This window comes from Ornithorhynchus anatinus, chromosome 3 (assembly GCF_004115215.2).
Source record: "Ornithorhynchus anatinus isolate Pmale09 chromosome 3, mOrnAna1.pri.v4, whole genome shotgun sequence".
In the NCBI taxonomy this organism is placed as follows: Eukaryota; Metazoa; Chordata; class Mammalia; order Monotremata; family Ornithorhynchidae; genus Ornithorhynchus; species Ornithorhynchus anatinus.
Window position 1 is genome coordinate 77,454,919 of NC_041730.1, and position 23,702 is coordinate 77,478,620.

Consider the following 23,702-nt stretch of genomic DNA (forward strand, 5'->3'; position numbering starts at 1 on the left):
ATTTACATCTCAGCCTTGAGCCACTAATTGCTATCCCCCAACAGCTCTGAGGAAACCCCAACCCACCCCGTTCATCTCAGAAAGTACGCACAACCAGATCACTGCATCAAGTGGAAAGAAAGGACTTTATTGGAAGTCACATTCAAAGCATCAACTCAATATACCTTCTGTCCTTTTACCAGTCTGCAGCTTTGTACGTGCAGCGGCGACTCACTGTCGCTCAGACTGTACTGATAAGCACTTACTTTGTGCCAAGCACTGTGCTAAGTGGTGGGGTGGGTATGAGATGAGCACATCAACCCCGACCCTGTCCCACACAGCTGAAGAGGAAGGGAGGGGAGGTATCGATTCCCCATTTTACAGGTGGGGAAACTGAGGCACGGAGAATGTAAGCGACTTGCCCAAGGTCACAGAGCAGGTGAATGACACAGCTGGGATTTGAACTGGCAGCTGGCTCCCGGATTCCCAGGCCTGTGATCTTTCTGCTAAGCCACGTGGGCCAACGGTGCGGACTGGACTCAGGGTGGGGGGCTGTGTGAACGACTGACCCCTCCAGACCATTGCCAGACTTAGTCCCCTTACCTGCCGAGGCCCTTGATGCCGGCTGACCCCCGGGCTAGGCACTGGAGCCGGAGCTTCTCGATGGGGTCCGTCGCCTGCGCGAGGCTCTTCTTGGCCTGGATCGCCATCGCTCGGTCATGCCTTGCTGTGCCAGCCATCTAGAACAAGGGCAAACAAAGCCGTCGGGGTGCCAGTTAGAAGCAGCCGCCCAGCCCCACCCTCTGCACTACAGGACATCCTCTGCCACCAACCCTGGCCCTCTGAATTTCCCCAATCCACTTCCACGCCGTGCCTCGCTATGGCGGGTTTAGGGGCTTGAGTCTGAATTCACAGTCCTGAATCATTCAGTTAGTAGGTTTCACTAAGCACTCACTCTGTGCAGAGCAAGGTGCTAATCACTTGGGAGAGTATAAATGCAATCAATTTGGTAGACCATTACTGCCTTCAATTCATGAAGAACTCACTACAGCTGAAGAATCTGCTCACCAACTTCCACCCCTCTACAAAGATGGTTCTGCAGGGAGAAATTGGTCCAAATCTGATTTCTCATTTGCAGATCCATCCAGCTGTCGTCTTCAGCTGACTCAAGTACAAGAGTGGAGAGTAGAAAAATTCTCCTCCCTTCCAATAATAATAATAATAATAATAATGTTGGTATTTGTTAAGCGCTTACTATGTGCCGAGCACTGTTCTAAGCGCTGGGGTAGACATAGGGAAATCAGGTTGTCCCACGTGGGGCTCACAGTCTTAATCCCCATTTTACAGATGAGGGAACTGAGGCACAGAGAAGTTAAGTGACTTGCCCACAGTCACACAGCCGACAAGTGGCAGAGCTGGGATTCGAACTCATGAGCCCTGACTCCAAAGCCCGTGCTCTTTCCACTGAGCCACGCTGCCATCCACCTGACATATACCCACACAAACACACACAACCTAGGGCCTCTCTAATCCTTCAGTCAATCAATCAATGGTATTTACTAAGCACCTAGTGTGTGCAGAGCACTGTATTAAGTGCTTGGGACAGCATAACTGAACTGACCACTTCTGAGCCGAAAAACTTGGGGAAGAGAGCCAGACCAAGCAGGGCCGCCGGGATCAGGGTGAAAAGAGGTCGTGGAAACATGCCAGGGAGGCAAGTGAAGGGAATCAGGATGGAGGAAGGAGAAAAGGAAGAGGAAGAAATGTGAATGTCCCGTCTGAGCATCCGTGGGAGAGACACTGCCTCTCTGATACTCTCCTCTACTTCAGTACAACTTCATTCAGCCAGAGAGAAGATGTATTGAGGTAGAAGAACCATTGGAGGAGAATGTCCAGGGCCGTTGAAATGCAGAGACCACCCTGGTGTGTCCTTTAGGGGATGAGGAGGCAGAATCAGACTAACCACGAAGAAAGAGAAATACCTTGCAACACATCTTCAGAGCCCAAATCTGCATTTTCCATTGTCTTTGGGTGCCACCTTGTGCTTCGTGGAAGAAAAACAAGGCAGCCCTTCAAAGTCACTCAAATGACTGACTTAGGAAACTCTGAGGGGCTTACCAGGTCTTCATTCATTCATTCGTATTTATTGAGCGCTTACTATGTACGGAGCACTGTACTAAGCGCTTGGAATGTACAATTCAGCAACAGACTGAGACAATCCCTGCCTAATAACGGGTTCACAGTCTAAACGGGGGAGACAGCAAAGCAAGAGAACAAAACGAAACAAGAAGTCTGGTGAAAACTATGTAAATTATGAAAATATTCACAAAGAGAGTAATCAGGATAAATAAGTGGACTGTAGAGTCGATTCTGCAAACAGGCATAAGGGCTAGGTAGGGTATAAATTGAAAAATAAATACAACTATGCTAGCCGTGTATTGACCCTGAGCCTGCCTGATGGACAGTTGCAGAGTGGTATATCCAGTACCCCTCCTCTCTTTTAGGGAAGGAATTCTTGCTCTATTTGAAACAATGTTATTTTGCCTTTCCTAGATTCAAAATGAAGTTGTATGTGGCACCAGGGGAATCCACTGGCTGAGCAGATCAAAGTCAAATGAGGGAAAACAAAAAATTTCCTCCCAAAACGCATTCTACGAAGCTGGGGCTGGAGAGAGAGCTGCTTCCACTGTGGAATGGACACGAGCTTCCTCCCCCTGACCACTTTTCTCCTCACCAGTCACTCCTAAATTTCAGACAGTGAAAGGATAGCCCTGTGGACACTCAGACCCTTTCAATTCACCTTTAAAATCAAAGCTTCTTCTGTAGGTGGTTCACACCTTCTGGAAATCAGTACTAGGAAAAGGGCAAATTAATTGTCTCCTAATAATTAGCAGAGGTTTTTTGTGGCCTCTTTTTCTTCTTGGATAATTCATCTACCCCAGAGTGCTTCACAATTCAATCCCCTTCCCCTACTAAGTTTCTGCCTGTTGCAGACCTGAGGACATTTTCCAGCTCTGTCCTCTCACTTCCCTCCTTCCAGTAGGCTGCCTCATCTTCAGGTCTTGAAGACTCTCCCCTACACAGACACTAAGAAAGCTATATTAGCACAGGTCTCTAGACTGTAAACTAGTTGTGGGCAGGGAATGTATCTGTTTATTGTTGTATCGTACTCTCCCGAGGGCTCGGTTCAGTGTTCCGCACACAGTAAGTGCTCAATATGACTGAAAGGAGCTTCGGGTACTAATTTTTGGAAAGTTTCCCTCAGTGACCTATCATTTCCAAGCCTCAGAATCTGTCCTATATTATCTAATCAGACAATCCAGTAAGTGTCCAGATGTCCCATATTAGAGGGGGCAGTCATCCCTTTGGGGGAGATTTGTCCAACTATGGTTAAGCTGGCTTCCCAAGGCAGGGATGGGAATTTGGGGCATAGCTGGAAAAACAGTACCCAGCAGCATTGGAAACTCCCATCTTTGGTTCTAAAGGGCTAGTTTAGGCATGTCTGTGTGATCAGGTGGCATGGGTAGTTACTAGCTACTAACTATGGCCAGTTTGGTTAGTGGAAGAGGGCAGTTTTGTGTTTTTTTTAATGGGCTTTGTTAAGCACTTATGTATCAGGCACTGGGGTAGATACAAGCTAATCAGGTTGGGAACAAAACCAAGACCCACAAAAGGCTCACAGAATCAATCCCCATTTTACTGATGAGGCAACCGAGGCCTGGATAAGTGAGATGACTTGCCCAAGATCGCACAGCTGACAAGTGGTGGAGGTGGCACCAAAAGACAATGGGTTGGTGAGTGAAAGCAGTGGCACTGGAGGAAAAGGAGAAAGAAATGAACGAGGAGGTAAATGAGAAAGCCAGAGAAAAAGCAAGGAGAAGAAGAGAAGGAAGCAGCAACCTTTCCTCCCCCTACACCATAACTTTCCCCATGTTCATAGCTCTCCTATAAGCCAAATTCCTCGAACACACCTTCCATGATTTACTCCCAACAACCCAAGTCACATCCACTACCTTGAGGACTTAAGCTCCCTCAACACTTATGCATAGAATCAATTGCACCATCAATTAATTGTTTAACTGACACTTTATCTTCCCCTTTAAGGCACTCAACCATCTCACTCCTACCTTATCTCACTGAAACACAACCCACAAACCTCATTCCTTTAACACCAACCTACTCACTGTATCCTCTCCATCTCACAACTCACTGCCGACCCTTGGCCTATGTTCTCTCTCCTCCTTCACATCCAACAAAGGAGCATGACCGAGTGGATAAAGTATGGGCCTGGAAGTCAGTAGGACTGGGGTTCTAATTCCAGCTCTGCCACTTGTCCGCTGTGTTACCTTGGGCAAATCACCTAACTCCTCCATGCCTCACCTACAAAATGGGGATCAAGAATGCGAGCCCATGTGGGAGAGGGACTGTGTCCAACCTGATTATCTTGTACCTTTCAAATCACCAATAGTAAAACTAATGTGTCTATAGTAAAGATATAGTAGCATAATCTACTTCCCTCTAGACTGTAAGGTCCTCTCTAAACTGTACACATGTGGGCAGAAAACATATCTACCAATTTGCTTATATTATACCTTCCCAAGCATTTAGTACAGTGTTCTGCACACAGTAAGTGCTCAATAAATACAGTTGATTGATTATTCTCATAAACCATAGACTGACTCTACTGCCCCTCTGGCCTAGGGCTTAAATCTGTAAAATGAGGTGAAGGACCATCAACAGTAGAATAGACATAAAACCAAGTACTGAACATAGCCATCACAATAATCAACAAGAAAAAGAACTGAAGTCGTTTTCACTCTATTTACGTGAGACTACCCAAGCATAAGTGAATTAAGGGACTAACAGTTCTCTTGGCATTCTTTACTGTCTCTCTACCAGCTGAGAGCCTCATCCCCTCTAAGGAATAATTCATCTCATGACAATTCCACAATGGAAAGGGCCAAAGAGGGCAAAAGACAGCTGTCTCCAGCAGGACCAAGAGGAAGGACAGGGTGGCAGGGGAAATGGAAAGGCGCCTTTTGGAGATACTTTTGGGAATCGGAGGGAAGAGAGTAGAGAGGGTGCATGACAGTCTCAATATACTTTACTCATAATTTATACATGTGTCTCGTTTGTTCCTTCCACAGGATCAGGAATATGTCTGTCTCCCCTCCCCACCCCACCTCCAGCCCCACCTTCCACCCCCTCTCCTAAGCCCACCCTCCCCAGTCGTCATCTTCCATGTCCCAGCCCCAGGTTCTACCTCCAGCCTCCTGGCCCACCTCTGGGTGGCATGTATGACCTGTGCTCAGAGTTCCAGGGTTGGAAACTGCTGAATTCCATTCAGTTCTGCCCCCTCCATAAGACTCATTCACTCTCTCTTTTTCTCCCTCTCCCTCCCCTGCCCCCTTCTCTCTCTTCCACTCCTCCCATCCCCAAACTGCAAGCTGCAAGCATCATCACCCATCCAGCGAAAGAACTATGGCTTCAAATTGTGCTGGGGAAGCCCCTGTTTCCCACCCAGATCCAGCTGGACTTCAAAGTTAACTAATAATAATAATGGTGGTGTTTGTTAAGCACTTACTATGTGCCAAGCACTGGTCTAATAATAATAATAATAATAATAAGGATGGCATTTGTTAAGCACTTACTATATGCAAAGCACTGTTCTAAGTGCTGGAGAGGATACAAGATGATCAGATTGTCCCATGTGGGGCTCACAGAATTCATGCCCATTTTACAGATGAGGTAACTGAGGCACAGAGAAGTTAAGTAACTTGCCCAAAGTCACACAGCTGACAAGCGGCAGAGTCAGGATTTGAAATCATGATCTTTGACTCCCCAGCCTGTGCTCTCTCCACTGAGCCACGCTGCTTCTCTAAGCGCTGGGGGAGATACCAAGTAATTAGGTTGTCCCATGTGGGGCTCACCATCTTAATCCCCATTTTACAGATGAGGTAACTGAGGCACAGAGGAGCTAAGTGACTTGCCCAAAGTCACACAGCTGACAAGTGGTGGAGGCATAATTAGAACTCACGACCTCTGACTCCCAAGCCCATGCTCTAACAGTTTAAAACAAAAACTTGACCAAACGGTGAGTGATCCTGTCTCCAAAGTGGGACAGAGCTGGTGATGCTATTTTCCTTCTCCACCCCAGCCAATCAGACCCTCTTTGATAATCATTGAGAAATACATTAAGCTCTTACAACATGCTAAGTACTAGAGTAGATGGCAGATAATCAGGTTGGATGCAATCTGTCCCACCTGGGGTTCACAGTCTAGGAGGAAGGGAGACCAATTACCTGATCCCTATTTTACAGAAGGGGAAACTGAGGCTCAGAATAGTTAAGTGACTTGCTCAAAGTCACACCCAGTAGGCCAAGGGCAGAGCTGCGACTAGAACCTGATTCTTCTGACTCCCGGACCCATGCTCTTTCCTCTAGTGACCAGGATGCGTGGCACGGGTTGGGACCAAGATTCCACCCTTGTTACACTTCAAAACAAAGAAGTCTGACTTCTGCGGGGGTCGGTGTTATATTTAACTAGTAAAACTAGAATTGATCAAAATTCCCCTTTCAGCCAAAACTTCCTTTGGCCCAATAAAGTTATTGAATTTTCTTGCTATGTAAACTGCTTTCCAAACATAACACCAGAATTGATTGATCACGTTAATTTACAAAAAGTGTTTGCCTTGAGTTACCTAATGGAAGAGAAATGTGTGCAGGAACTCTAGGATACTAGAATTAACCTTCTTAACCACTGATGCTTTTTTAAAACTTAGTCTTTAAACTTACCGAATGCCTACTGTCTGTAAATTAGCGTACTAAGAACACCGTATGCATACTGAAATTAGTACACATAATCCCTGCCCTCAAGAAGCTGGAAATCAGCAAGGGAGAGAGAAAGTGAAATAAATTACAGCTAGGGTATATACTGTAGTAATACAGTATATAAGCAGAAATGCCAACTTCTCATTTAGAACAAGAGGAATGAAAAGGAGGCAGGGATTTTAGGGGAAGTGAGGCCTGGGAGGGGACAAACTTCAAAAACCCACTATTCTGGATCATTTCGGCTCTGATTGGAAACTCTCAAATCTTTTCAGAGACCAAAGCAGTTAACAAATACCACAGTAATTATTAAATGCTCATTATGTGCCAGGTCTTGACTTGCCCAAGGTCACCCAGCAGACAAGTGGCAGAGGCAGGATTAGAACCTAGGTCCTTTTACCTGTCTGGGAGTTTAATTCACAAAGCGGTGTGGGCCATTGCCCTTCAATGTGAACATAAGTGCCTTGGAGGTGGTGAATACTCGATTGTTTAGGTGGTGCAGAACTGATAAAGGGGCAATTGTGGGTCATGTAAATTAATTGGGAAAGACCTCCTGGAGGACTTGTGATGCCAGAAGGGCTTAGAAGATGGAGAGGGCTGTGATCAGCTGGATGGAAAGGGGAAAGGAGTTCTAAGCAGAAGGGGAGGATGTGAGCAAGAGGTCAGTGGCAGGGGAGACTGGAATGAGGAACAATGATCATCAGTGGTATTTTGGGATCTTACTGTGTGCAGAACACTGAACAAAGCACTTGGGAGAGTACACCACCACAGAGTTGGTAGGCACATTCCCCACCCACAGGGAGTTTACAGACTAAAAGGCGTAATGGGAGAGAAGAGTGATCAAGTTGAGAAGCAGCATGGCCTACCGGAAAGAGCAAGAAAGGGCCTGGGAGTCACGAGAGCAGGGTTCTAATTCTAGCCGCACCACTTGTCTGATGTGTGACCTTTGGCAAGTCACTTCACATCATCTGTGCCTCAGTTACCTCATCTGTAAAAGTGAGGATTTAGACTGGTGGGGTAGAGACTGTGTCCCCCCCGATTATCTTGTATTCATTCGTTCATTCAACTGTATTTATTGATCGCTTACTGTAAGCAGAGCACTGTGTATTAAGACCTAGGAAAGTACAATTCAGCAATAGAGAAAATCCCCGCCCACACCGGGCTTACAGTCTAGAAAGGGGGAGACATATCAAAACAAGTAAACAGGCATCAATATAAATAGAATTATAGATATGTACATATATACACCCAAATGCTGTGGGGCGGGGAGAGGTGGGTAGAGCAAAGGTATCCACCCCAGTGCTTAGTACAGGGCATAGCATATAGCAAGTGCTTAACAAATAGCATTTAAAAAAAAGTAGGAAAGAATGCTGATTGAGTGCTTAAAAACCAGTCACTGGACAGGGGATTTGGTGCGATGAAGAGAGGAATAGGCCACCACTGGAAGTTTGGGAGAAATTAAAGATGTATACAGAATGATAATTTAGAAAAATGACCTTGGCAGTAGAGTGAAATATGGACTGGGAAGGGGACACAGGCATATCAGCAAGCAGACTGATGCAGAAATGAGCTGTATGAGGAGTCCCACTCCCATGGAGAATATCTCTGTTCATAATTCATGGGTCAGGCCCTCTGTCAAAGAGGAGAATCCTTTCTCTGGCCCTTTTGGAATAGCAGATGGGGCAGGCCGAAGAGCTGCTGCTCTGGTGTAACTGGCTCCACCCAGTTATGCCATGAATTATGAATTGGCACAGTCCCACCCTGATAGAGAGTTGGACACTTTGGGAGGAGACTTGCTCCTTCCTGACCTCTAGAAGACTGTTCCATTCACTGTTGCTATCTATGGGACTACTTGATCCACATGAGTACCACATGAATCAATCAGTGGTATTTATTGAGCACTTAATGCGTGCAGAGCACGGTACTACGGTTTTGGGAAAGTACCAGCTCATTATAGGCAGGGAACATGTCTGCCAACTCTTTTCTATTATTCTCTCCCAAGCATTTAGTACAGTGCTCTCCACACTAAGTACTCAATAAGTACGAATGATTGAAAACAAATCAAGTGGGATAGACACATTCCTTGTCCACTAAATGGACCCACTCTAATTTGGAAAAGAGAGTATTTCTCCCTTAAGCACCTGGTTTACTCTCACAGAGTACCCTGGGACTCTGGAAGAAATCAAGCTCACTGACAGTCTTTGCCTTCGTGCTAGAAGACAGAGAAACAGTACAGGGCTCTGCTCTGCAAACTCTGATATTCTCCTAAAACCACACCCAAAAAGTAACAGAGGAAAACAATATCTGACTCACCTGTTAAGGCTGCAAACACCAACACCACTCAGCTTGAGGGAAGATAAAATGTTGATACAGTCTCTAAAAACAAATGGACATGATGAATTGAGGAAGTTTCCTGGATCACACAGACCAACCTAAATTTTGCCTGGAATATCCAGATATTTAAGAGGAAAGTGTAGGGCTTTTTAACTTGTACCATCAGGCTAATCTTCTACATCCTACGTAGCCAATGGCAGTGGAATTAAACTATAGTATTTCAGTACCTAATAATAATAATTATAATAATTGTGGTGTTGAAGTATTTATTTGCCAAGCACTGTAGAAAAAAAGATAATCAGGTTGGACAGAGTCCTGTCTCACATGGGACTCGTAATCTAAATGGGAGGGAGGAAAGGTATTTAATTCCCATTTCTACAGATGAGGAAATGGTGGCCCAGAAAATCTAACTGACTTGCCCAAGGTCACACAGTAGACAAACAGTGGAGTTAGATTAGAACATGTGCTCTCTCCAGTCTTTTGCTCTTTCCACTAAGCCACACCGCCATTGAACAAATACTAAAAGGGATAAAAATTCAAATTGTAAGGCAAAACTAGAGGTTTGTAAGTTCTCTTCAGTGCAGCTGGGAGAGATTTTTAGACAAGATGAAAAATCATGAAGTCAATCAACACCTGAAGAGGAGTATTGCCCAGAGGAAAGAGTACAAGCCTGGGAATCAGAGGACCCGGGTTCTAATTTGGATTCTAATCCCAGCTCTGTCACTTAAAAGTCACTTAACTTTTCTGTGCTTCAGTGACCTCATCTGTAAAACAGATTAAGACAGTGAGTTCGATGTGGGACATGGATTGTGTCCAACTTGATTATCTTATATCTACCCCAAGTGCTTAGTAAAATGCCTGACACAGGGTGAGCACTTAAATACCATAAAAAAGAGTTCTGGGGAGATACAACATAATCAGAATGATTTGAGTGTTTTATTTTCTACAGGTTCCTGGCCCAAATACAATTTTAATGCAATAGTTTCAAGAGTATGAAAGCAAAGAGGAGTAATTTATCAAGTGCCATCGAGTTGTTTTTAATTCAAAGTGACTTTATGGATATACTTTCTCCCAGAACTTCTTGTCCTCTGCCATAATCCTCAACCTAACGGTTCTTCCATTGTCGTTATGGTCTCTATCCATGTAGCTGCTGGTCTGCTTCTTCCACATTTTCCCTGGACTTTTCCTAGCATTAGTGTCTTCTCCAGGGAATTAGTCCTCCTGATTATGTGTCCAGAATATGCTTAGTTGAGTCATTTAGCCTTCCAAAGGCCACTTTGGCTTAATTTCCTCCAAAATCCATTCATTTGCGATTCAGGCAGTCCATCGTATTCACAAAAGCCTTCTCCAATAACATTTCCAAAGAATCGATGTTCTTTCTACCCTGTTTTTTCCACTGTCCAGCTTTCAGATTCACACATTGTCACTGGAAACACCATAGACTTGACAATTTGTATTTTTGTGGCAACCGTTACATCAGCACATGGAGGGAATATGTGTTGGATGAGAAGGAATGAAGAGTGTAGGCTCATGTGACAGCGCAATAGCAAAAAATGTTAGCAACCCTGGGATGAAAATAGTTCTTTGCTTTTTAGATATTCCTTAGCATTTTCATCCATTCGTTAGTACTATTGAGTGTCTACTGTATGCAGAGCACTGTACTGGGCACCTATGGTGTGTAGAGTGCTTTTCTAGGTAGCTATTGTATCAAGAGGTCTATACTGACTGTCTTCTGTATGCAAAGCCCTGTTTTGGTCATCTGTTTTGTGCAGGGCACTGCACTGAGTAGCTACTGTGTCAAGAGCATTGTACTGACTATCCTCTCTGTACAGAGCATTAATAATAATAATAATAATTGTGGCATTTGTTAAATGTTCACTATGTGTCAGGCACTGTACTAAGTGCTGGGGTAGACAAGTAATATGGGTCGGGCACAGTCCCTGTCCCACATGGGGCTCACAGTCTCAATCCCCATTTTACAGATGAGGTAACCGAGGCCCAGAGAAGAACAACTTGCCCAAAGTCACACAGCAGACAAGAGGCAGAGCCGGGATTAGGACCCATGACCTTCTGCTCCCAGGCCCGAGCTCTAGACACTACGTCATGTGGTGAGCAACTGACAGCGTAGTGTACACTGCACACATATTAGGTTGATGAAAGTCAAAGACACAGTCCTTAACCTCAAAGAGTTTGCAATCTAATGCTCAATGACCTAGGAAAAGTTATAGGCTTTGCAAAGAATGGGCTCATTCAGGACTAGCCCCATGTGGGCTTTTGCCTGGCCCCACCTGACCCACCCTGGGAAAATAGTTGAGATGCTTTCCTGAGGAGGGAATTCCAGCTTGGCTACCTCAGAGGAAGGAAGGAATGAAACCACTCCCAACTGTTCTTCCTCCTTACACATCCTGGCCAATACTTATCTCTGCATAGCTTCCCCCTGAGGATGGTCTCCCTCAGAGACCTCCCTTTGGGGACTGATTTTACCCAAAGACAGTTTTCTCTCAGAGACAGACACACAGCCATGTGGTTGGCTGGACTGAGTTGGGCTCCTTGTGCATTCATACATTTAATTGTATTTAATGAACGCTGTGTGCAGAACACTGTACTAAGCGCTTGGGAGAATACAATATAACAATAAATGGACAGATCCCCTGCTCATAATGAGTTTACAGTCTAGAGTACAAACTAGAAAACAGAGGTCAAAAAGTAAGCATCCGCCTCCATTATCCAGATATTTCAGACCAAAAGACTCAACTAAAATATTCAAGATCATGGAGGCCAAAGAAACGATGATAATAACTGTGGTAATTGTTAAGCATTTGCACCAAGCACGATACAATCAGATCAGACCTGTCCCACCTAGGTCCCACAGTTTAAGTAGGTCTCATTTTGCAGGTGAGGAAAGAGGCATAGAGAAATTTTACGTGACTTGCCCAAGGTCACACAGCAGGTGAGAAGTAGAGCCAAAACTAGAACCCAGATCTCCTGACCTCTAGCCCTATGTTCTTTCAATAAGGTCATGCTATGCTCCTCTAGGTCAATGAGGCTTGAATTGTGTAGACAAATCATTTAGCCCCGTCCATGACCATGAGTTTAACAAATAGTACAGAGGATCCCATGAACCAGGGGACCTTCATTTTAAAGAGTTTCTATTGTTCACTCATCCAAGAGTATTTACTGAGCACCTCCAGTTTGCACAGCACTGAACTGAGTACCCACTGTGTGCGGAACACTCCACTGCTATTTTTCTCTATATCCAAAGCCCCTGTGTCAGTGGTCAGATCTCGGCAAAGGATGATAGGCAGCCATATAGGCAGCCCAAATTAAGCCAAAAGCTCTGTTAGCCCACAGAATCCCCACTGTTTTCCCTGCGGGGGCTTTGATAACTCATTTTTCACTCAAATCCACAGCCCGGGAGCTGTTAAATAGCCTCAGGGTGGCTTGCTAGGATTCTCCTGTTTTAGAAATAAAGAGCACTTGCAACAAAATATTGCTAATATGCACTATAGGAAATACAGAGAGCACCTAACAGCCGATGGTGGATATTTGCAAGCCTGCGACGATGGGCAGAGTCCTCAATCGGGTGGGGGGGAGGGGGGGAGGGGGCGTGTCTTTTCTGGCTCCTAAGCCACCAAAAGTGAGACAGCAGTTTCCATAAGCATGAGTCAGAAGGGCAAGTTTTGCCCTTTGATAACAGTGATATGCCAAGAGCTGCTAGGGTAGGTACAAAATAATCAGGCCAGAAACAATTCCTGCCCCACAAGGGGCTCACAGTCTATGCAGAAGGGAGAACAGGTATTGAGTCACCATTTTACAGTTGAGAAAATGGAGGCACAGAGATCTAAATAAGGTTACACAGCAGGGAACCTGCAGAGCCCGACTTGGTCACACCCTCGATCTCATCATCCCCTACCACTGCACTACCTCCTCCTTCACCAACTCTGAAATCCCTCTCTCAGACAATAACCTTCTCACCTGCCTCATCTCTCACACTCCCTCCCCCTGCAAATCTTCGCTACTCCCCCACAGAGAACTCCGCTCTCTTGATCCCATCCGTCTTTCCAAAAGCATCTCTCCCCATCTCGCCCCCCGTCCTCTCTTTCCACTCTCGATGATCAGGTCACCACTCTGAACTCCACCCTCTCTACTCAACTCAACTCTCTCGCCCCCCTTTCCCTCCGCCGCTCTCGCTCCACTAACCCACAGCCCTGGGTCACTGCCTCTGTCCGCCTCCTACACTCCTATGCTCGAGCTGCCGAGCGCTGCTGGCAAAAGTCCAAGCACCAAGCCGACCTCATACATTGCAAATTTATCCTTTCCTGCCTTAACTCTGCCCTCTGCTCCGCCAGGCAAAACTTCTTCTCCTCCCTCATCGACAGCCATGCCTGTCACCCCCACCAATTGTTCCGGACCTTTAACTCTCTCCTTAGGCCCCCTGTTCCTCCCCCTCCCCCATCCCTCACCCCAATGATCTGACCACCTACTTCATCACAAAAATTAACACAATCAGGTCTGAGCTCCCCAAAGTCACCTCTCCCCCTCCTGCCTCCCCCACGCCCCCAACCCTCTCCCCTACTTTCCCATCCTTCCCTGCAGTATCCTCCGAGATCTCCTCCCTCCTCGCAAGTGCCACCCCCTCCACCTGTGCCTCGGACCCCATTCCCACTCACCTTATAAAAACCATCGTCCCTGCCCTCCTCCCCTCCTTAACTTCTATCTTTAACCACTCACTCTCCAATGGCTTCTTCCCCTCTGCGTCAAACATACCCATGTCTCTCCCATCCCACAAAACCCTCTCTCGACCCCACTTCCCCTTCCAGTTATCTCCCTATCTCCCTAATACCCTTCCTTTCCAAGATCCTAGAACGAGTCATCTACACTCACTGCTTAGAATTTCTTAACTCCCATTCTCGCCTGGACCCCCTCCAATCTGGCTTCCGTCCCCTCCACTCTTCCGAGACTGCACTCTCTAAGGTCACCCATGACCTCCTTCCTGCCAAATCCAATGGCTCCTACTCTATTCTAATCCTCCTTGACCTCTCAGCTGCCTTTGACACTGTCGACCATCCCCTTCTCCTCCACACCTTATCTCACCTTGGCTTCACAGACTCCGTCCTCTCCCCGTTCTCCTCTTATCTCTCTGGCCGGTCATTCTCGGTCTCCTTCGCGGGCGCCTCCTCCCCCTCTAACTGTTGGAGTTCCTCAAGGGTCAGTTCTTGGCCCTCTTCTGTTCTCCATTTACACTCACTCCCTCGGTGAACTCATCCGCTCTCACGGCTTCAACTACCATCTCTATGCAGATGACACACACATCTACATCTCTGCCCCTGTCCTCTCCCCCTCCCTTCAGGCTCGCAGCTCCTCCTGCCTCCAAGATGTCTCTACCTGGATGTCTACCCGCCACCTAAAACTCAACATGACCAAAACTGAGCTCCTCATCTTCCCTCCCAAGTCCTATCCTCTCCCTGACTTCCCTATCTTCGTGGATGGTACGACCATCCTTCCCTTCTCTCAGGCCTGCAACTTCGGTGTCATCTTTGACTCGGCTCTCTCGTTCACCCCACACATCCAGTCCGTTACCAAAACCTGCCAGTCTCACCTTTATAATAATTGCCAAGATCTACCCTTTCCTCTCCACCCAAACGGCTACCTTACTGCTACAGGCTCTTGTTATATCCCGGCTAGACTACTGTGTCAGCCTTCTCTCTGATCTCCCTTCCTCCTCTCTCTCCCTGCTCCAGTCTATTCTTTACTCCGCTGTCCGGATCATCTTCGTGTAGAAACGCTCTGGGCATGTCACTCCCCTTCTTAAAAACCTCCAGTGGCTGCCTATCAACCTCCGCTCCAAACAAAAACTCCTCACTCTAGGCTTCAAGGATCTCCATCACCTTGCTCCTTCCTACCTCTCCTCCCTTCTCTCTTTCCACTGCCCACTTCTCACGCTCCGCTCCTCTGCCACCCACCTCCTCACTGTCCCCCGTTCTCGCCTATCCCGCCGTCGACCCCTGGGCCACGTCCTCCCGCGGTCCTGGAATGCCCTCCCTCCCTCCTCACCTCTGCCAAACTAATTCTCTTCCCCTCTTCAAAACCCTACTTAAAGCTCACCTCCTCCAAGAGGCCTTCCCAGACTGAGCTCCCCTTTTATCTCTGCTCCCTCTATCCCCCCCTTCACCTCTCCGCAGCTAAACCCTCTTCTCCCCCCCTCCATCTGCTCCTCCCCCTCTCCCGTCCCATCCCCTCAGCACTGTACTCATTCGCTTAACTGTATTTATCTTCATTACCCTATTTATTTTGTTAATAAGATGTACATCACCCTGATTCTATTTATTTTTTATTTTGTTAATGAATTGTACATCGCCTTGATTCTATTTAGTTGCCATTGTTTTTACGAGATGTTCTTCCCCTTGACGCTGTTTAGTGCCATTGTTCTTGTCTGTCCGTCTCCCCCGATTAGACTGTAAGCCCGTCAAACGGCAGGGACTGTCTCTATCTGTTGCCGACTTGTTCATCCCAAGCGCTTAGTACAGTGCTCTGCACATAGTAAGTGCTCAATAAATACTATTGAATGAATGAATACTGTTTTAATGAGATGTCCTTCCCCTTGATTCTATTTATTGCCTTTGTTCTTGTCTGTCCATCTCCCCCGATTAGACTGTAAGCCCGTCAAAGGGCAGGGACTGTCTCTGTTATCGATTTGTACATTCCAAGCGCTTAGTACAGTGCTCTGCACATAGTAAGCGCTCAGTAAATACTATTGAATGAATGAATGACCCAGGTCCTCTGACTCCCAGCTCTAGGCCACTCTGTTTCTCAAGCACTCTTTGGGCTTTGGTAATTTTGCAACAATAACATCCAGATATTCCTTTCCATTTCCTCATTTTAAAAGGATGCTTTCTGATGTTACACCGTGACATCCATTCAAACGGATAGCTGTTTAGCCGATAAAAGAAGTTGCTTGGAGCCAAAACTAGCTCGAAGTCGAAAGGCTGTACTGTCATAAGGCTTTTATCCTTTTGGGTAAAGTTTGGAAATTTGAGGTTCTCAGAGAAGAATGAGGTCAGATTGTTTCCTGCTACCTACATTTTGCCACCCACACTTCCTCCAGTTCTGTAACCTTTGAGCTTCCTTTCCCAAGTAGCAGCTTTTGGAGCTCTGTCCTCCCACAGCTGAGCTTAGCCTCCTGCCTGGCGGCCAGCCAAGAATTTCCTTAACGATCACTAATAGACACACACCTCCCCGCCCCCATCACCAGAAAGGAGAGACAAAGAAGGTCCAAAGCCACCCAACTCCCTTCAATGCCTGGCCATAAAACTTGGAAAAAAACCAAGAGCTTCAAAAAACCATCTCCAGCCTCAGCTCCCTAAGGCTGTTGAGGGTGATTGTGGGCCCTCAAAGTCCTTGTTCTGGCCCTCTGATTCTGTCACGGGGTGCTAGGGGAGGAGGGAAGAGGAAATATTAGCTCCACTTCCTCTTCCTTTTCTAGTGATACCTAGCCCAACCACACTGTTTTCCATTAGGGTGCTTGGATCACCCACATACTAAAGCAAATTAGTATGTGGGTGACCCAATCACCCTAGATATTTGCCATAACAAAACAGACATTTGTTTGAGTCTTTAGAACTACCAATAATGATGCAAACTCCCATTTTCCTTCCCCTTGCTGTCTTGCCCCGCAACCAACCGAGCCCCGGCTTTCAGTAAGGTCAGAACAGGAAGGGAGAAAGGAAGGTTGATATAATGGGGGGTGCTCAGAACCTGGGGTACCCCGTACACCCATATCCTGTCTCTAGTGACCTCCCCACCAACCCCCACCATGAATGCTTGGAGAATACACACAGATGACACTCCAAGATACAGCTGGGTAATATTCCTCAAAAACATAGCAGTATCACAAATGGCCATATTGTGGAGTACATTTTCCAGGAGATGAACATGCAATTCATTAAGTTCCATTCCAAAACTATCCCTGAACCTGACAGTCAAGCCCTTCAGATAATTACAATGAAGCTGTACGTCCCCATCCCCTCTCCTGTTCACAGAGGATTTCTAGCTCCCCCATGGGCAGAACTTGGCCTCCTCCCTCCGTCTCACCAGCCAAGCCTCCCGGCAACATAGCCAGAGGCAGCCCTTGTGGCTACCAGAAACACAGGACACTTCCTGCGTTATACTGAGCCTGCAGAGAAATGTAATGAAGGAGCCTTCCGCATGAATGTCCACTCCAACATAGAGCATTTCTCCTGGGGACCCCTGAGTTCCCAAGTGGTTCCAGAGATTTTCCATTCCTCTCTCAGGTGCCCTTGAACATGGGCGCTGCTTCCAAGTCCTCCTCAAAGTCAGTAGCAGGAGCTGGCGTGAAGGGAAACTGAGTGCTTAGAATACAAATACTGGACATAAAGGTGCCTAGTGCCACAATTGTACCAGACAGGTGACAGACAAGCTGAAAACCAGACTGCCCTGTATACATCAGGACGAATGGCCACTCTAGGTTTCCCCCACCAAACTCCCAGACCTCCCCCTCCCCATCACACACAAAGCTCCGCTATTCTTTGTTCATACACAGAACTACCAATAATTCATTCAATTGTATTGATTGAGCGCTTACTACATGCAAAGCACTGTACTAGGTGCTTGGGAGAGTACAACAATAAACAGACCCATTCCCTGTCCACAACAAGCCTACAGCCTAGAGGGGAAGACAGACAATATTACTAAACATATAAATTACAGCTATGTACACGAGTGTCTTGGAGCTGGGAGGGGGAATGAATAAAGAGAATAAATCAGGGGGACACAAAGGAGCGGGAGAAGAGACAAGAAGGGTTTAGTGAGGGAAGGCCTCACCCCTTTCCCTTCCCTTTGGTTCCTGGAGAATCCCCCTACCCCATGAACCCCAGCTGTCAATAAACTAAGAACTGGGAGGGAAAGAAGAGGGGTATAAACTCACCATCAGTCCCGTTGCACTTAGGTACATATCCATAATTTATTTTAATATCTGTCTCCCCCTCTAATCTGTAAACTCCTGTGGGCAGGGAATGTGTCTATCAAATCTGTTGTACTCTCCAAGAGCTTAGATCAGTGCTCTGCGCATAGAAAGTGCTCAATAAATACCACTGATGGATGGACAGGTGGCATAATGCAGAGTGCTCAGAACCTGGGGCACCCTCAGACCACCAGGCCATGGCTCAGTTTACAGAGATTACAAGAGCTCCACTGGTCTCTGGCGAGCTCCTCCACCCTAACTGAGGCACACTACTCTCAGCACCCACACAGAAGCCTCCTCTAAATTTGAGATTTCCCATTAAGAGGAGAGTATATCCCCTGCTCATTCCGTAGATGAGGGAGAATCAGCAATGTCACTTATCAAATCACTCAAACGGACGAAGCGGTTTACCTGGCAAGTGATCCTAAGGCCGAGTTCTCCTCCAGCTAGGAAAAGTGGTCCCTTATGAGCACTCCCTACCTCTTCCCCCCCACCTGCTTTCCCTTCCTCCCTCCCACCTCCAGCTCTGATTGGCTTGAATAGTGTCATTGCTCATTGCCTGAGGTAACCCCAAAGGCTGACTGGAAGGACTCACTTTCAATCTTGCCCCTGCTCCGCCTCTCCAGGAGATTTGAGTTTACAATCTGGTTGGCAAGGAGATCACAGCCTACCGCACAGACCGGAATTGTTTGCTGTTCTGAAGAGGCGAGCTGGAGTTATGCCTCTATGCCATTCATGTGCACTTAGCTCTCGGATTTCTTTTACTATGACAATAGCTGAATTACTGCTGCTTATTCACTGGTTTTGTTTATTGTGCTATTGCCTTCCTGGTGTGCCAGTTCTCCTCTACCCACTTTTAGACTGTGGGCCAGGGTCCATGTGGGAATGTATTTCCTTTATTATTATTAATAATGTTAATAATACTTGTGCCATTCATCGAGCACTTTCATTTGCCAAACTCTGGGGTAGACACAATATAATCAGCTCTGTTCCATGAGGAGCTCACAGTCTAAGGCGAAAGGAGAATAGGCATTGAATTCCAATTTTACGGAGAAGTCAAGTGTCTTGCCCAAGATCACACAGCAGGCAAGTAGCAGAGATGGGATTAGAGCCCTCGGCCCCTGATTCCCACACCCAAGCTCTTTCTACCAGGCCCCACTGCTTCTCTCGAGCACTGTATTACGTTTCTGGCACTTAGTACAGTGTTTGGCACGAAGTACACATTAAATTAATGCAAGAAGAGCAGAGGTAAAGGGGCCCATTTCATTCAACCAGGCAGGGGAGAAGTCAAAATTTGAAGCCAGACTTGATTTCAATTCTCCATTTAGGAATGTTGCCTTCCTATTTATGGATTTTCCCTTTGCCAACACAAATTCCATTTCAGGAGGCCATTTGAGCCTGGTAGGTAAATATAATCTCCTTTGTAGAAAGGGGGAAGGTGGAGCAGAGAGGTTGAGTACAGAGATTCCAGGACCAGGCGGTGGCTTCAGTCGGTTGGCCACCCTGAAGCAAGAATCCAATTTGTTGCCCCCTTCTCATGATCTGATGAGGCCATGCAGAATGCTGTGCTATGCCGTTTGCCCTGCCCAGATGGCAAACAGAGAGCCAACTCTCAGGACCCGGTATCTGACCGCAGGAGCACACTGGCTCTGGTGGCAAGAGAACAGGGGCAAGAGAGAGAGCGGCTATGAGACTCATGCCTCGGACCTGCACTCGGACTCAACTTTATCCCCCGTGATCTGTATGAGTGCCACCCAGAGGGTGGGCAAGGTTGGGCACTTCCTTCACTGTCCTCACCAACCACTGCACATGATTAGTATAATAAAATTTGTTAAGCGCTTACTATGTGCCAAGCACTGTTCTAAGCACTGGGATAGATGGAAGGTTATCAGGTTGTCCCACAAGGGGCTCACAGTCTTAATCTTCATTTTACAGATGAGGTAACTGAGGCACTGAGAAATTAAGCTACTTGCCCAAAGTCACACAGGTGACAAGTGGTGGAGCCAGGATTAGAACTCACGACCTCTGACTCCCAAGCCCTTGCTCCTTCCACTAAGGCATGCTCCTGGCATATTACCTAAATTTGGCAGGACCATCTAAAAAAAGTCTCTCACTGTGCAAAAATTGTCATCTTTGCCACTGTGAGTGTCTGGTTGCTATGACCAAGGCACAGGTCGGCTCCCACTTGCTAAGTTCCACTTCCACTGGGGGTGGGGGTATGAGTGGGTGGGTGTGCGTGCATGTATATGCATGGTTGGGGGCCAGGGAAGTTGTTCTTAGCCAATTTCCAACTAATGCCAGTAAGTTTGTTTCCATTTTCTCTCAGCCTTCTTCCCTCTCTATGCACAATCCTATCATTATCTTGGGGTGTTAGTCCCCCAAGGAAAGGGGACCTCCAACCCCCACCATCATTATTCCACTATTGTTATTTCACAGTGAGTCTGAAGGTTTCCCTGCCCACACGGGTAATCTAAAACATCCTGTACTGCTAATAAAAATAGCACTAAGAAATAAGTGCTACTGAGGATATAAGATGACTCACGAATGAAGGTGAACCACCTGTTACCCTAGGATGAATCATAAGCAGCATGGCATGGTGGATATAGCACGGGCCTGGGAGTCAGAAGGTCAAGGATTCTAATCCCAGTTTGTCCCCTCTAGGCTGTGAGCTCGCTGTGGGCAAGGATTGTCTCTTTATTATTGTATTGTACTTTCCCAAGCACTTAGCACAGTGCTCTGCACACAATAAGTGCTTAATAAATGAATTGTCTGCTCTGGGACTTTGGGCAAATCATTTCACTTCTCTGTGCCCCAGTAACTTCATCTGTAAAATAGGGATAGAAACTGTGAGCCCCACGTGAGATGGGGACCGTATCCAACCTGCTTTGCTTATATCCACCCCAGTGCTTAGTTGTGCCTAGCACATAGAAAATGCTTAAATGCCGCAATTATTATTATAAATGCCAAGATATTTCTTGTGCCTAAAGCCAAAAATAACGGATCAATCAATAGCATTTGCTGACTGCTTGCTGAGGGCAGAATACTGCATTAAGTGCTGGGGAAAGTGTAATACAGAGTTTGTTAGACTTGTTCCCTGCCCATAAAGAGTTTCCAGTCTAGAAGGGGAGACAGACATCAAAATAAATTGTGGCTTTGTACCCAAGGTAATAGGGCTGAGGGCTGAGTGAATATCATGTGTTTAAAAGGTACAGATCTAAGTGCATAGGCAACACAGAAGGAAGGAGGGGTAGGGGAAATGAGGGTTTAAATCAGGAAAGCCCTTTCACTGACTTCTCTGCTTCCCCTGTCCAGTAGTAGTAAAATAGTAGTAACATACTATGTTGCTATCATAGTAGCTACCATGTTGATCCCAGCATTTATCCTAGCCTGCCTTGATTACTTTAACAGCCTCCTTGCTGACCTCCCTGCTTCCTGTCTCTCCCCACTCCGGTCCATACTTCACTCTGCTGCCTGGATCATTTTTCTACAAAAGTGTTTAGTCCATGTTCCCCACTCAAGAACCTCCAGTGGTTACCCAACCACCTCTGCATCAGTCAGTAACTCCTTACCATCGATTTTAAAGTGCTTAATCACCTTGCTGCCCGCACCCCTCACTACTCTACCACAACCCAGCCCAAACACTTCCCTCCTCTAATGGCAACCTACTCACCGTACCTCGATCTCGTCTATCTCACCGCCAACCTCTCTCCCATGTCCTACCCATGGCCTGGAACGCCTTTCATCTTCATATCTGACAGACAATTACACTCTCCCCTCTTCAAAGTCTTAGTGAAGGCACATCTCCTCTAAGAGGCCTACCCTGACTAAACTCTCTTCTCCTTTCTTTCCACTCCCTTCTACATCACCCTATCTCCCTTTGTTCATTCCCCTTCCAAGCAATAAAAGACTTACGTAGACACCTGTATTTTTTTATATTAATGTGTGTCTCCTCTACACTGTAGGCTCATTGTTGGCAGGGAATGCCTGCTATATTGTATGCTCCCTAGCACTTAGTACAGCATGTAAGCACTCAACTGTGATTGATGACTAGCAGTAATAATAGCATTAAGAATACACAGGAGGAAATTGGTCACCTTCACTGTCCCTCCATAGACTCACTTTAAAAACGTACACAGAAATCTGCTCGATGGCAGAGAATAATGGTGATAAAATGGTACAGAAGGATCAAACTGGAGCAGCAAAAGTATACGGCACTTCACTTCTCTACACCTCAGTTACCTCATCTATAAGATGGGAATACCATTGTGAGCACCACGTGGGACACGGACTTTGCCCAACCAGATTAACATGTATCTACTCCAGCACTCAGTACAGTGTCTGGCATACACTGTTTAAAAAACATCACATTCACAAAAAAAAACCTATTGTTTCAAAAGGCACACATTTCTCATCTAGTTCCCTGAGGATCAGTTTTCCTCCCCAGGCTGCTGCTGAGTCAGCACATTTTCAGTCCAAGACACATCCTTCCTGGGAAAGCTTTCGGAACCTCTTGGGGGTTCTATCCCAGCCAGCAAGGGAAGGGTGACAGCATGTTACCTGGATATTATCAAGAATCCTCAATTGGCCCTATTGCTGACCCGATAGCAAAGGTACAGGGTCTTGCTCTCCTCTGGGTCCACTGCCCTTGCAGCCATTTCCAGGTCAGCACAAGCAGATAGTGGAGACCAAGAGTGGGAAGCAGGGGGCTGAAGTTCAGGCCCACAGAGTTGCTGGGCTTTGCTCCCAAACATTCCACTGCAGTGCCTGGGAAACACCACCCAGGTTCAAATCCAGACCTACCCGCCTTGGGAGGTTTTTAAAGGGAACCCAGGTGGGCCTGCAGCTGTTTAACTTGCATACCTTGATCACCAGCTGATCCTCGTTATAGCTGCTGGTGAGAGGTTTTGTTGGTGCCTTAGAGAGCTCTGCAGGTCTAACTTTATTCACTAATACAGGGAACACGTTTACCAACAATGTTGGGTCTCCCCTCCCAAGTCCTTAGTACAGTGCTCTGCACACAGTAAGCATATAATAAATACTACTGATTGATTGATTGATGCATGGCCCTGGGGCAGGTGAGAGCTGACAGAAGAGCAGACGGGAGGATAGACAGGCTGGCAAGTGGGCAGGCAGGTGGACAGCCTCCCCAGCCCAGCTGATGAGGAGCCATGCGGGCCCAAACTACTGCCCCAATAAACCCATTTTGGTTGTGCCCATTTCACCTGGAGAAACAATTTAGCTGGGAGTCTCCTCTTGCAATGTAGGAAAGAATGGTACAAACTATTCATTATCCCGTGAGCTCCACTGTGGTCAGGAAATATGTTTGTTGTTGTACTGTACTCTCCCAAGCGCTTCGTAAAATGTTTTGCACACAGTAAGTGCTCAATAAACACAATTGAACGAATGGATGAACTCCTTTTTCCATAACGTAGAAAGTGCCGGGAACTGGGAGTCAGAAGACCTGGGTTCCAGTCTCGTCGTGGCCCCGAGCCTGCTGTGTAACCTTTTTCAAGTCGCTTCACCTGTCTGAGCCTCAGTTTCCTCATGTGTAAAATGGAGATAAGACATACTGTGAACCTTAT

General features: G+C 46.7%; 1 protein-coding gene across 6 annotated transcripts in view; it reads right to left on the bottom strand.

Moving 5' to 3' along the window:
- The window catches only part of CAPSL (calcyphosine like), a 40,003-nt gene extending 17,117 nt beyond the window's left edge, over positions 1 to 22,886 (bottom strand). For 2 of the 6 annotated variants that reach the window (XM_029058920.2, XM_039911499.1), the window contains exons 1-4: positions 22,678 to 22,886; positions 9,120 to 9,182; positions 6,728 to 6,730; positions 583 to 719 (exon numbers count right to left, since the gene is read on the bottom strand). In XM_029058920.2, the coding sequence (XP_028914753.1) occupies positions 583 to 719 (137 nt within the window). In that variant the 5' untranslated portion in view covers positions 6,728 to 6,730; positions 9,120 to 9,182; positions 22,678 to 22,886. Of the gene's footprint in view, positions 1 to 582; positions 720 to 6,727; positions 6,731 to 9,119; positions 9,183 to 18,531; positions 18,620 to 22,677 lie in introns of those variants that run through there. The other 4 variants (XM_039911500.1, XM_029058921.2, XM_029058925.2 and 1 more) reach the window with 4 other exon arrangements.
- Between the last annotated feature and the right edge of the window lie 816 nt (positions 22,887 to 23,702).